Source organism: Sorex fumeus, unplaced genomic scaffold (genome assembly GCF_029834395.1).
Source record: "Sorex fumeus unplaced genomic scaffold, SorFum_2.1 ptg000063l, whole genome shotgun sequence".
NCBI lineage: Eukaryota > Metazoa > Chordata > Mammalia > Eulipotyphla > Soricidae > Sorex > Sorex fumeus.
In genome coordinates, this window is record NW_026606120.1 from 218,504 (window position 1) to 231,681 (window position 13,178).

Genomic DNA, 13,178 nt, shown 5'->3' on the forward strand with positions numbered 1-13,178 from the left:
TTCGATTTCTCCGCCCCTCTCAGAGAGCCCGGAAAGCTACTGAGAGTATCTCGCCCACATGACAGAGCCTGGCAAGCTCCCCGTGACGTATTCGATATGCCAAACACAGTAACAACAAAGTCTCCGATGGAGACGTTACTGGGCCTACTCGAGCAAATCGACGAACAATGGGAGGGCCTTTACCTTTACCTTTACCTTTTACATAGTACTCCATTGTGTAGATGTACCAAAGTTTCTTTAACCAGTCATCTGTTCTCGGGCACTCAGGGTTTTTTTTCCATATTCTAGCTATTGTAAACAGTGCTGCAATGAACAAACAAGTGCAGATGTCACTTCAACTATACTTTTTGGCCTCTCCGGGGTATATTCCCAGGAGAGGGAATATATTTTTGTTTATTTTTTGACACAAACTTGAAAGGAAGAATGAAAAAGGAGGGAAAGAAGGAAGAAAGAGAGAAAGAAGGAAAAAGATAAATTTCTCTGAATATTTCAGGATTTGGTATACTGTAAGATATTGGTCATTCACAGTCACGGTCTTCCCGTTATTCATCGATTTGCTCAAGCGGGCCCAGTAAGATCTCCATCATGAGACTTGTTACTGTGTTTGGCATATCGAGTATGTCACGGGTAGCTTGCCAGGCTCTGCCGTGTGGGCGAGATACTCTCAGTAGCTTGCCAGGCTCTCCGAGAGGGGCGAAGGAATCGAACTCGGGTTGGCCATGTTGGCTGTGCGCAAGGCAAATGCCTTACCCGCTGTGCTATCTGGCTGCGACATCTGTCACCCCATTGATCGCCAGTGTTGATTCGGCTGATCTGGCTGGCTAGGCGGGTGTCCCTTTCCTCCCTCACCACTCCATGTGCGTCCTCCCGAAACTGCGCGCTCAGTCGAAGAGGATGGCCTTCCCCAAATAGAGACGACCAGTCTTTGGTCGAGGGTATACGAGTAGCTGCACTCCCCTGCTAGAACCTCCAAACTGTAAGATATAACAAATAATAAACAGTAGTGACCAATTCACATGTAAGTTACATTCCAAATTGGAAATAAATTTGTTATCTAGAGTACAAGTCTATCTATTATTCTGCTTAAAATCTTTTTTAGGATCCTATCAACTGATTGAGTAAAAATTCTGTCTCTTTTTGGAGTCATCAGTCTCTACCATCATAGGCCTTTCCCTTGTTTTCTTTCCTCTTACCTTACATTCTACCTGAAAATACATAATTCCCCTTCCGTCACTCAAATTCACTCGAATGGAGACGTTACTGGTGCCCGCTCGAGCAAATCGATGAGTAACAGGATGTCAAGTGATCAAGTGATCAAGAGTATTGCTATTAATTTTATGAGCATAACATTCAGCATGTGTCAATATTATGTCCAATGAACAATCGTGAACAAGGGGAGGATAGTGCTTGCAAACAAAACACAAACACTATCCTCCCATTGTTCATCAATTTGCTCGAGCTGGCTCAGTAACATCTCCATTTTGAGACTTGTTGTTACTGTGTTTGGCATATCGAATATGTCACGGGTAGCTTGCCAGGCATTGCTGCGTGGGTGAGATACTCTCGGTAGCTTGCGGGGCTCTCTGAGAGGGGCGGAGGACTCGAACCCGGCTCGGTCAGGCTGGCTACGCGCAAGGCAAACGCCCTACTGCTGTGCTATGGCTCCAGCCCACTTATAGGATACATTTTTTAAAAAATAATATTTTTTTATTGAATCACTGTGAGATTTGCTCGATTTGCTCTAGCGGGCCCAGTAACGTCTCCATTGGAGACTTTGTTGTTACTGTGTCTGGCATATCGAATACTCTCGGTAGCTTGCCGTGCTCTCCGAGAGGGGCGGAGGAATCGAACTCGGGTCGGCCTGTGAGATAGACTCTTACAAAGCTGTTCATGATGAGGTTTCAGTCATACAGTGTTCCAACACTTATTTCCCAGCACCAGTGTCTCATTTTCCTCTCATCACCCCTCATCACCCCTTCCCCACCCAAGCCTCTCTCTCACCTTTTTGGGCATTGTGGTTGGTAATACAGATACTGAAAGGTTATCAGGTATATACCTTTATCTACTTTTAATACTTAGTTCTTGTTCAGAGTGACTATTTCCTACTATTATTATCACACTAGTCTTTTAACTCTTTAACTCTCCTACCTACTCTACCCTCGCCCCCCATATATACACATACACTTGTGGTTAATTCCAACCATTGACCAGTCCTCCTAGCCCCTGGAGAACTGGTTAATGGTTGGAATCAATCACAGCTGATTACTTGGCCATGGTTATGCTTCATATCTTGTTTGTGGTGGTAATTTTAATATTTGTCAAAATGTATTATTTTAAAAGGATGAATTTTATTTTCATAAATTGTATCACATTTTTAAAAGTTGTGTACAAAATCCCTGTATTTAATGAGTTAGGAGTGTGATTTTTATGTTTAATAATTATGTCTAGACTTTTAAAAACTGATTTAGAAATTATTACATAATAGATTTATGCATCTGGAATGGTGATTTCAACTTCAACTACTAGCAAAATGCTTCCCTGTCCTCTATTTTAAGAAGCTAAAGCACAGAAGAGGGGTAGGAAAAGAAAAAGGGATATATAATATATATATATATGTTTTATTTAGTACTTTATGCCAAGTATTGATCCAATCACTTTATAACCATTTTGCTCTGCAGTCTTGGGCAAAAGGAAACTGATACATTATTATAGTATTATCATTATTTTTCGGGGGATCATATTCAGCAGTACTTAGAGCTTACTCCTGGATCTGCACTCAGGGATCACAACAGCTTAGGGGACTAGATAGGGTACAGGGGATTGAAAGCAAGTACTCTACCCAGTTCAATAATTATATTATTTTAAAAAAATGATAATATGTTATTTGCTACTGGTGTTTGCACAGTACAATCTGAAACTTAAAATTCTGCTCCTTCATTTATACTATTCAGAGCCCAGGGAATGTTTCTCTACATCTTTTGTCTCTTCAAAACAAATGCTGACATTTTCTTTCTTTTTTTTTTAGTGAAACACCATGAGGTACAGTTATAGACTTATAAACTTTTGTGTTTGGGTTTCAGTTATACAATGATCAAGTACCCATCCCTCCACCAGTGCCCATCCTCCACCACCACGGGTCCCAGCATCCCTCCCACCCCCCATCCGCCCCGTCCTACCCTGCCTCTGTGGCAGGGCATTCCCCCTTGTTCTCTCTCTCTTCTTTTGGGTACTGCGTTTTGCCAGAGAGGCCTTGAGTGGCAATCATGTTTGGTCTATAGACTACTTTTAGCATGTCTCTCCCACCCTGGGAGGGTCTTCACAACAACCTTTATTTGGTGCTCTCTTCTCTATCTGAGCTTCCTTTTCACCTAGCACATGTGGCTGGCCTTCAAGTCATGGAGCAAAATTCCTGGTATTAATCTCAGCCATTCCTGGGTGTTAGTCTCCCATTTTGTTGCTTTATGTTCCCCAGATGAATGCAATCTTTCTGTGTCTGTCCCGCTCTTTCGGACTCATTACGCTTAACATGATACTTTCCATGTAGTACCACTTGTAAGTAAATTTGGCGGGTAGGGCGTTCGCCTTACAAGCGGCCAACATGGCCGACCCGAGTTCGATTCCTCCGCCCCTCTCGGAGAGCCCGGCAAGCTACCGAGAGTATTCGATATGCCAGACACAGTAACAACAAAGTCTCCAATGGAGACGTTACTGGGCCCGCTCGAGCAAATCGACGATCAACAGGAGGGCCTTTACCTTTACCATCTTTTCTACAGCTGCATAGTACTCCATTGTGTAAATGTACCAAAGTTTCTTTAACCAGTCATCTGTTCTCTGGCACTCAGGTTTTTTCCAGATTCTGGCTATTGTAGAGTGCTGCAATGAACAAACAATTGCAGATGAATGCTGACATTTTCTGGGTTGTGCCTCTGGTGACAACAGATGAAGCTGCTTTATGACTTGGGGAGATTTAAGATGAAGAGCTTTAAGAAGTGAAGCCAACTGAATTTTCAAATACTTTTATTAAAAAAAAACAAATTCAATAAAGTGTCTCCATAATTAATCACTTGTCAGCCAGGCTAGGTGTCCATTATTTTTGTTTGTTTTCTTGATGACCATATTAACCTGATACACTATAGAAATCTTGCATTATGAAATAAGTTTTATTGCTCTTAAATTTTCATACATGAATAACTAGACCTAAAATGCATGAAACATGATTGCTAATTTACAGATTTGCCTGAGTCAAAAAGAGATTCAATAATTTAAGTCTTGCAAAACACATTGCTGAGAAAACAGCTGCTTAAACCACTTTCTTCTAAAAACTCTGCTCTTCTTACAACTTGAGTTTTCTTAGAGTGTCTAAGAAATGGAGGTGAACATTTCTGTCAAAATATTGTTTTCCTCCTGAATTATGATCTTTGTTTGATTCTCTTAAAAAAATGATAGGTTTTAAATAAATAGCACAAAACTATATGCTTGAATTATTATTCTTTATTGGTGCCTTAAACCCCAAATGTATTCACTCTTTAAATCATCTATAACAGAAAAAATTCTTTATTTTGAATGGTGCGATTTGCTGAAGACAAAGACAAAGGTGAAGCACCACTGCTGGTGCTGGATTGGGCACTGCTGTAAAGCATGTCTGCCTAGAGACAAATGAGGTGCTTTGATTCCAGTGCTGATTGGTTCCTTAGCTAATATTCTCCAATCCTTTTGTGCTTGAGAGCCTTCATAGGCTTCTTAATTCTTTGAAGTTGGTACAGTTTCATTAGGTGTGAGCTGTGTTGACTAAAATAAGTTTTTCTTCTGTTCTCAGATTGTGTGTTGGAAGATGGCTTGGTGCATCCCCAGAGGCCTGGGGATAGTAGCTGTGATGGTGATTCTAGTGGTGTGGAGCACTCCGGTGACTGAGGGTGGAGACACTCCAAGTAAGTGCAGACCCCATAGTCACTACCTTGGGGGAAAGGCAATGAGGGGCCTTTGAGTTTGAGTGGGGGAATCTTTGACTTAGGTTACAATCTTTATTCACAAATTTCTTCTTGGGAAAAGAGAGCTGTTTTACGTTCTTATTTTAGTGGAAATAATAATGGCTCAGAGTCCCATTTTTAATGGTAAGGTGAGGATAATCCTCATTTCAAGATCTAACTCTGGGAGTATTGTTGGGCAGAGACAGGACCACTTGTGAGTGTTCCCTATGAGCAAATACAGGATAAAATAAGTTTGTTTGTTTGTTTTCTTTTTTTTAAACCAATGATTTTCTCTGGAGAACACACTGTAGGACGTGTGATTTGCTTGGACTAAAAACTGTTGGATTTTAGGTTGGGGAAACACAAGGTTGAAGCTTTCTCAGGTGCTGAAGAAAGGGGCTTTGCATTTCTAATTTGAGTGCAGGGCCCATGGAGGCAAACTCAAGGTATCTTAGTGTACTTTATCCCTGATATGGACTTTGGAGGTTTTTGGGATTGTGTGGTCAAACAGGGAATTTAGTGGAATTCACAGACTTGAACTGACAACGGACTAAATTTGAAGAAAGGAGAATACAAAGAAGGAAAATAATACATGCTGAGGAACCACTTTAGACAGCATTAGTATCTTGTTATAAATTAGCTTCCAATTTTTCTAACTATCCATATGTAGGTCTGACATTTTTTATATACAATTATGCTTATGCTGAGTTTTTTCGAATTAATCTACAGAAGCTGGTAATTAGCATAATTTAATCGGAATCCAATTGATCTAATCAGAAATCTGTTCTTTTCAAAAAGAAAATAATCCTTCCTAAGACTGGATGTGCACCCCTTTCCACTCTGACAGAAATCCGTGGCTGAGGAGAGAGATGCGAAGGGAGAGAGGCGAAGGGAGAGATAGGAAGGGAGACCCTTTGCCAGGAACGAAGGAAAAATTCTTATCAGGAAAGGGACAAGATAATTTTTAGGCATTTCTGGTCATTCCCTTGAACTGCCGCGCTCAGGTGGATGCTGAGTCTCAGGTTCCTGGGACTCCTCAGGGAAAACGAATTTTCCATGCAAGGTTCTTTTTTCTAACTCCAGGGGCCCAGACTGTCAGTGCTTCTGCCCTCCTTACTGAACTCGCAGGTCCCAGGACTGTCCCCAGACAAGCTTCCCCCACAGCGGCCATTCAAGGACGGCCCTAGACCCTTCAGGCAGGCCTGGAGTAAGGAAGGAGGCGTCGGGGGCGCAGGGGTCTGCGGGTGCTCGGGAGCAGGTTCCGGTCCGGGCGGGCTCTGGGGCTCGGGCTGGTTTCAGGGGTTCGGATCCCATCGCTTACTTGCGGCCCAAGTGGCCCGCCCAGCCTGTGGTGTCCCCGCGGCGGCCTGACACGCGGTGATTCCCGCAGGGACTGCAGTGTACCAGGTGAAGAGCCTGTGCTACTCCACCAACGGGACGCAGCGGGTGCGGTACGTGCAAAGATACATCTACAACCGCGAGGAGTACGTGCGCTTCGACAGCGACGTGGGGGAGTTCGTGGCGGTGACCGAGTACGGGCGGCCGGACGCCGAGTACTGGAACTCACAGAAGGACATCCTGGAGCAGAAGCGGGCCGTCGTGGACACGGTGTGCAAACCCAACTATGAGATAGACATCCCCACGTCCTTGAGCCAGCGAGGTGAGCGCAGGGCACGGCCGCGGGCGCGAGTCTGGGCCGGGGAGTCGGGCGGGGGGCGCAGCCGGACCCCGCGCGGACCCCAGGGTGACCGGCAGGAGCGTGTCCGCGGGGAGAGGCGGGGACGGGGCGCTCGGGGGACTCGCTGCCGCAGCCTGGAACCTTCCGCAGGGCGCCCGCAGCTGCCCCGCCCTGACGCTGCTCTTGGGCAGAAACAGTTTTGATACTCGGGCCAATTCCCCACCGAGTCTTGAAACCCTGAGGACATAAAATCATTAGTTCCTTCCGCCATCTCTGGCGGAGACAAAATCTCCCCAGAGCCAGTTTTACCCGGAACCGCTGTATGGTCTGTTCTTAAAAACAGGAATTTATCTTGGAGGTGCTGTTACGGTAGCGCACCACCAGAGGGCAGCAGAGGGCGGAGCCACCAGCGTCCCTAGGTTCCCTCCCCTCCGCCCTTCTCAGAGAATTTTCTTCCCTATATTTCAGTGTTGATGGGTGAATAATAATACTCTCTCAAGAGTCTTAAAATTTAGATTAATCTTTGTTTTAAAATGTTTTCTTTAATATTTCTGGTTCCAATTAGAATTTATTTTATTTGGACATCTGTCAAATCTGTCACTGTCCTCCAGTTGTTCATGGATTTGCTCTAGCGGGCCAAGTAACCTCTCCACTGGAGACTTTGTTGTTACTGTGTTTGGGCATATGGAATACTTCACAGGTAGTTTGCCAGGCTCTCTCCGAGAGGGGCAGAGGAATCGAACTCGGGTCGTCCATGTTGGCTGCTTGCAAGGCAAATGCCCTACTGCTGTGCTATAATGGGCTGGAGATAGAGCACAGTGGATAGGGCATTTGCCTTGCACACAGTTGACCCGGGTTCAATTCCTCTGTCCCCCTCGGAGAGCCCGGAATGCTACCAAGAGTAACGCGCTCGTGTGGCAGAGCCTGGAAAGCTGCTCCTGGTGTATTCAATATGCCAAAAATAGTAACAAGTCTTACAATGGAGACGTTACTGGTGCCCGCTCAAGCAAATCGATGAACAACGGGAGGGCAATGTTTTCAATGCAGGTCCTCCTAACTTTTAGCAGACTTTTCCCTGCTTTCTTCTGACTACATCCTAATGTTATATAGTATGTAAATATTTATTTCTATAATATAAAAGTTAATATTTTTCTCACAAATGGTTGCCTTTTTTTTACCCCTAACATGTAAAGAAAACAATATTTTAGAAATCCATATACCTGACTACAATTCTAGTCAGACAAGGAAGCAGAACCAAAATTAGAGTGAAAGGCCTAGTTTAAAATTCTGCCATTCAATTGGGGTGCTGAGATCAGTAGCTGCCTCTAACAGTGTAAGTCCTACTTATACTTTCACGCTCACGTCATGTTCTCAGTAACCAAACCAACCTCCGTAAAAAAAATCTCAAAATATAGTTATTGAAAACATTCATGATGATAATGTCTGACTGCAAATTAAGCAAGTCTTTTTTTTTGGATTGAATTACCATGAGATACAAAGCTGTTCATGATGAGCCAGTTTCAGTCATACAATCTTCCAACACCCACTCTGTACCAGTGGATATTTTCCACCACCCATATCCCCAGTTTCTCTCCTGCCTCCTGCCCCACCCCTGCTCTGAGTCTCTAATGGCAGGCACTTTACTTCTCTCTCTCTCTCTCTCTCTCTCTCTCTCTCTCTCTCTCTCTCTCTCTCTCTCCCCACCTAAGGGCATTATGGTTTGCAGTACAGATCCTGAGAGGTTATCGTCTTTGTTGCTTTACCTATTTTTAGCACACAGTTCTTATCCAGAATGGTAATTTCTGACTATTTTTGTCATAGTGGTCCCTTCTCTATCCCAACTCCCTTCTCCCCCAGCACTTCAGACTGGCTTCCAACCAATCCTCCTGGCCCTTGTTTCTACTGAACCTGGGTATTAGTCTCATATTCTGTTTTTCTTTTTTTTCATATCCCACAAATGAATTCAATCATTCTATGTTTGTCCCTCTCCTGACTCATTTCACTCAACATAATACTCTCCCTGTGCATCCATTTATTTATTTATTTTTTGCAAGAGACACATGTTTAATTTCATTAATAAGAATGAAGCATATGAGATCAACACCAGGAGGATTACTCCATAGCTTAGAGGCCAGCCGGGTATTCTAGGGGAAAGGACAGTTCAGATAGAGAAGGGAGCACCAGATGGAGGGTGTTTGGAGGATCCTCCCAGGAGGGGAGATGCAGGTTGAAAGTAGACTGGACTGAACATGTTTGCCACTCAATGCCTCTTTTGCTGATCACAACACCCAAAAGGAGAGAGAGAACAAAAGGTAATGCCCTGCCACAGTGGCAGGGGGGGATGGGGGGATGGGGGGATGGGGGGGAGGGATATTATCCTGGTGGTGGAAAATGGGCACTGGTGGAGGTATGGGTATTTGATCATGGTATGACCGAAATCCAAGCACAAAAATTTGTAAATCTACAACTGTACCTCATGGTGTTTCACTAATAAAAAATAAATTAATAAAAAAGAATGAAGCATAAGGTTTTTTCCCAACCCTTTTATTTATTTATTTATTTATTTATTTAAATTTTTATTAGTAAAACATCATGAGGTACAGTTGTAGACTTACAAATTTTTGTGCTTGGGTCTCAGTTATACACCGTGTGCATCCATTTATAAGCGAATTTCATAACTTCACTTTTTCAAACATGTGCATGTTACATTGTTTGGATGTACCATAGTTTCTTTAAACAGTCATCTGTTCTCAGACACTGGGACACTCCTGTTGTTTTCAAATTCTGGCTATTGTGAACAGTGCTGTAATGAATATAGTAATACAGAAGTGCTTTTGGGCTCCTGAGGTATATTCCCAGTATATTCCTGGACAATATGGAAGCTCAAGTTCTAGCTTTCTGAGGAATGCCCACGTTGTTTTCCAGAAGGCTGAACCAGAAGACATTCCCACCAATAGCGAAGGAAACTCTCTTTTTCCCCACATCCATGCCAGCTCTGGTGATCTTGTTGTTCGTTTGCTATATGCCAGTCTCTGGTGTGAGATGGTATCTCATTGTTTTGATTTGCATCTCCCTGATGATTAGGGATGTAGGGATGTAGGACCTTCTTTTTTCATGTGTCTTTTGGTCTTTTGAGTTCTTTGAGGAGGTTGCTGTTCATTTCTCTTCCCAGTTTTTGATGGCATTTGATGGTTTTTTTCTTGTAAAGTTTTACCAGTGCCTCATATATCTTAGAAATTAGCCCTTCATCAGATAGATAATGGTTAAATAATTTTTCCCATTCTGTGAACTGTCTTTGTATCTTACTCACCATTTCTTTTGAGGTGCAGAGCTTCTTAGTTGAAAGTAGTCCCATTTGTTATCTTTGCTTCCATTGCTTGTTCAGTGATGTTTCATCCTTGAAGATTCCTCCAGCATCAATGTCATAGCGAGTTTTGGCCATATTTCCCTCAAGGTATATTATGGATTCAGGTCTGATATTGAGGTCTTTGATCCACTTTGATCTGACTTTTGTGCCTGGCATTAGAAAGAGGTCTGAGTTTACTGTATTCCCTTTTTTCTTTATTTTTCTTTTTCTTGTAGCTGCCCAGTTCCCCCAGAATAACTTGTTGAGGATGCTTTCCTTGCTCCCCTTCATATTTCTTGCTGCTGTATCAAAGATTGGCTGATTAGATATTTGAGGATCTATGTCAGGATATTTAACTCTGTTCCATTGGTCTGTGGGTCTCTTTCTATTTCAATATCATGCTGTTTTAATTACATCTGCTTTGAAGTACAGTTTGAATTTGGGGAAGGTGATGCCTCCCATTTTCTATTCCCCAAGGATTGATTTTGCTTTTTGTGGGGTTTATGTTCCATATGAAAAATAAGTAATTCTTTAAAAAAAGGAAAATAGCAAATCTTAAGAGTACATAGGTAATCAGCTATTTAATTAAACGCATATGAATGTTAAGAGAACATGCTAAGATGAAATGAAAGAACATAAGATATTAAAATAAACAAAATGTACATGAAATATTAACTCATTCTACACAAAAGAATAACTGTAGCACTTTAGCACTGTCCTCTCTTTGTTCATTGATTTGCCTGAGCGGGTCTAGTAACATCTCCATTATAGACTTGTTACTGTGTTTGGCAAATTGAATATGTTATGGGTAGCTTGCCAGGCTTTGCCGTGCGGGTGAGATACTCTCGGTAGCTTGCCGGAGTCTCTGAGAGGGGCGGAGGAATTGAATTAGCTCAGCCGGGCCAGCTGTGCGCAAGGCAAATGCCCTGCCACTGTTCTACGGATAAAGGAAAAGATAGTACAATGAAAGGAGTTTGGCATTACCAAAAATAGTAATAAGGAAAGGTAGAGTGGCAGAAATGTGATATTTTGTCAGCATTTGAGGTTTCAAGGTTCCTTTTTTTCCTTAAACATTTATAAGCTTTCTTATTTCTTTTTTTCCTTTCTTTTTATCAAGATGCCTAGCTATTTTCTATACTTTATTTCTTTTTAATTGAATATCCGTGAGCTACAGTTACAAAACTTTCATGTTTGAGTTTCAGTCATACAATGATTGAACACCCATCCCTGAACCAGTGTACATTTCCTACCACCACTGTCCCCAGTATCCCTCGTCCCCCCACATCCCAGGACTCCCCTACCTCTATGGCAGACTATTTCCCTCTTTGTCTCTTTATACTTATGGGTATTATGGTTTGCAATACAGAGACTGAGAGGCTATCATGTGTGGTCCTTTATCTACTTTCACCAGGTGAAACTCAGGGGTGACTAATGGCTCTGTGATCAGGAATGAGTCCTGGTGGATCTCATGGTACCATATGGGATGTTGGGGGATGAAACCCCGGATGGACACATGCTAAGCAAGTACCCTATCTGGTGAACAATCACTTCAGCTCCCAAAGTATAAACTTTTGAAATAGCTTTCCTAATTTTTTAGATTGTGAATGCTCTTACTTGTTTTTGAGTTCTAGTGCTTATCAAATTTATATTATTGAATTAATTAATAAATGCACAAAGAAATGTAAAATATGGATATATGATATGAAAAGGAGATGGCAGCTTAATAATAGAAATGTTTCTGGGAAATATATAAAAGATGGCATCTGAGCCAAGATTAGACTGAAAGCTGACAGAGATGATTTGTTGACCTGCAGCATGTTGGAGGTACTTTTATTCTCAAATGGTGTTAGGTTTGAAGCCTGTTTGAGAAGCATTGCTATGTATGAAAGGTTGTGATTGTGACTGTTTCCCTACTAGGTGTGATATAAAAATGCATATGGTGCTGCCTGCAGGTCAAACTGTGCCTTGGGGCGAGTGCCATCAGCAGCCTGATGTTGATTCAGGCTTCCTGATACCTCCAAATTGCCTCTGTGCCTTTGGCTGGATCCCAACAACTTGGGACCAAGTGTTTCAAGAAAACAAATGGCCAAAAGTTAGGTATGTGGGAGCTATGGCCAGAAACAATTTCTGGCTCAGCTTTACTAGCTCATTTATTGCCCTTATTTCAGAGACCCATACAGAAATCTCGAAAGTGACCAAAAACTGCAGTTAATCTTTGCTGAACAGACTGGAGTAAATGGGAAGGGGGTCGAGTCCTCCCGACCCTGGAAAAGCAGAGTCCCTAGCAGCTGCTTGCTCCCACAAACCAAAATCGCCACCATATCTGGGCCTGATTCCACCATCTCAGGACGGATTTCACAGACATATAATCTGCTGAAAAAGTGGGTATTCAGGTTTTGTGACTGAAATATCCAGGCTTTCTCAGAGTTGAGATGGGCTACTTCCCCCCACTTCCCAATACCCCTGGAAGCACTGACAGTCATCCCCATAAACCAACTCCAGAACCCCCATGTAAGCACTACTACCGGCTTTGCTTCAGAGATCCAGATACAAATCTTGAAAGACTTCAAAAGTCTCAGTTAATCTCAGACCCGCGCATGGCTGAACAGACTGGAGTAACTCAGAGAGGGGAAGGTCAGCCTGGTACCTGCCCAAGCTGAGCCCTCAGCAGCTGTTTGCTTCTACAATCCAAAATCATAGCTATACCCCTGGCCTGACTCTACAGTCTCAGGATGGAACTCACCGAGACATAATCTGCTAATGGGTATGCAGTTGTTGTGACTGAAACCTTCAGGCTGTCTCAGGGTCAGGATGGGTTTACCCCCCACTCTGAACAAACAGGATGACCTCTTAGTAGCTGAATAGAAAACCATAATGCAAAAAAGGAAAAAGAGTAAGAAGTAGAGTGCCATAGATGGAAACTGGAGGAGGGGTGAGGCTTGGGGGGTGGTGGGAGGGAATGAGGGGACATTGGTTGTGGGAAATGTGCACTGGTGGAGGTATGGGTGCTGGATTATTGTATGACTGAAACCTGATTATGAACAGCTTTGTAATGGTCAAGGTCAAAGATATTCAATTTAAAAAAATTAAAAAAAATAATTCGTAGTTCATCCCTCCTTTACTCAGCTTATTCAATGACTGAATAAATAGTACTACTCCTATATTAAAAAAAGAGAAATGTCTATTC

General features: G+C 42.8%; 1 protein-coding gene across 7 annotated transcripts in view; it reads left to right on the forward strand.

Annotated features, from left to right (window-relative positions):
* The window catches only part of LOC130035299 (rano class II histocompatibility antigen, A beta chain-like), a 375,487-nt gene that overhangs the window by 48,175 nt on the left and 314,134 nt on the right, over positions 1-13,178 (forward strand). For 3 of the 7 annotated variants that reach the window (XM_056126905.1, XM_056126906.1, XM_056126907.1), the window contains exons 1-2: positions 4,777-4,928; positions 6,358-6,627. The exons of 1 other annotated variant lie outside the window; for it this stretch is intronic. In XM_056126905.1, the coding sequence (XP_055982880.1) occupies positions 4,832-4,928; positions 6,358-6,627 (367 nt within the window). In that variant the 5' untranslated portion in view covers positions 4,777-4,831. Of the gene's footprint in view, positions 1-4,776; positions 4,929-6,357; positions 6,628-13,178 lie in introns of those variants that run through there. 3 more of the 7 variants (XM_056126908.1, XM_056126904.1, XM_056126909.1) reach the window with 1 other exon arrangement.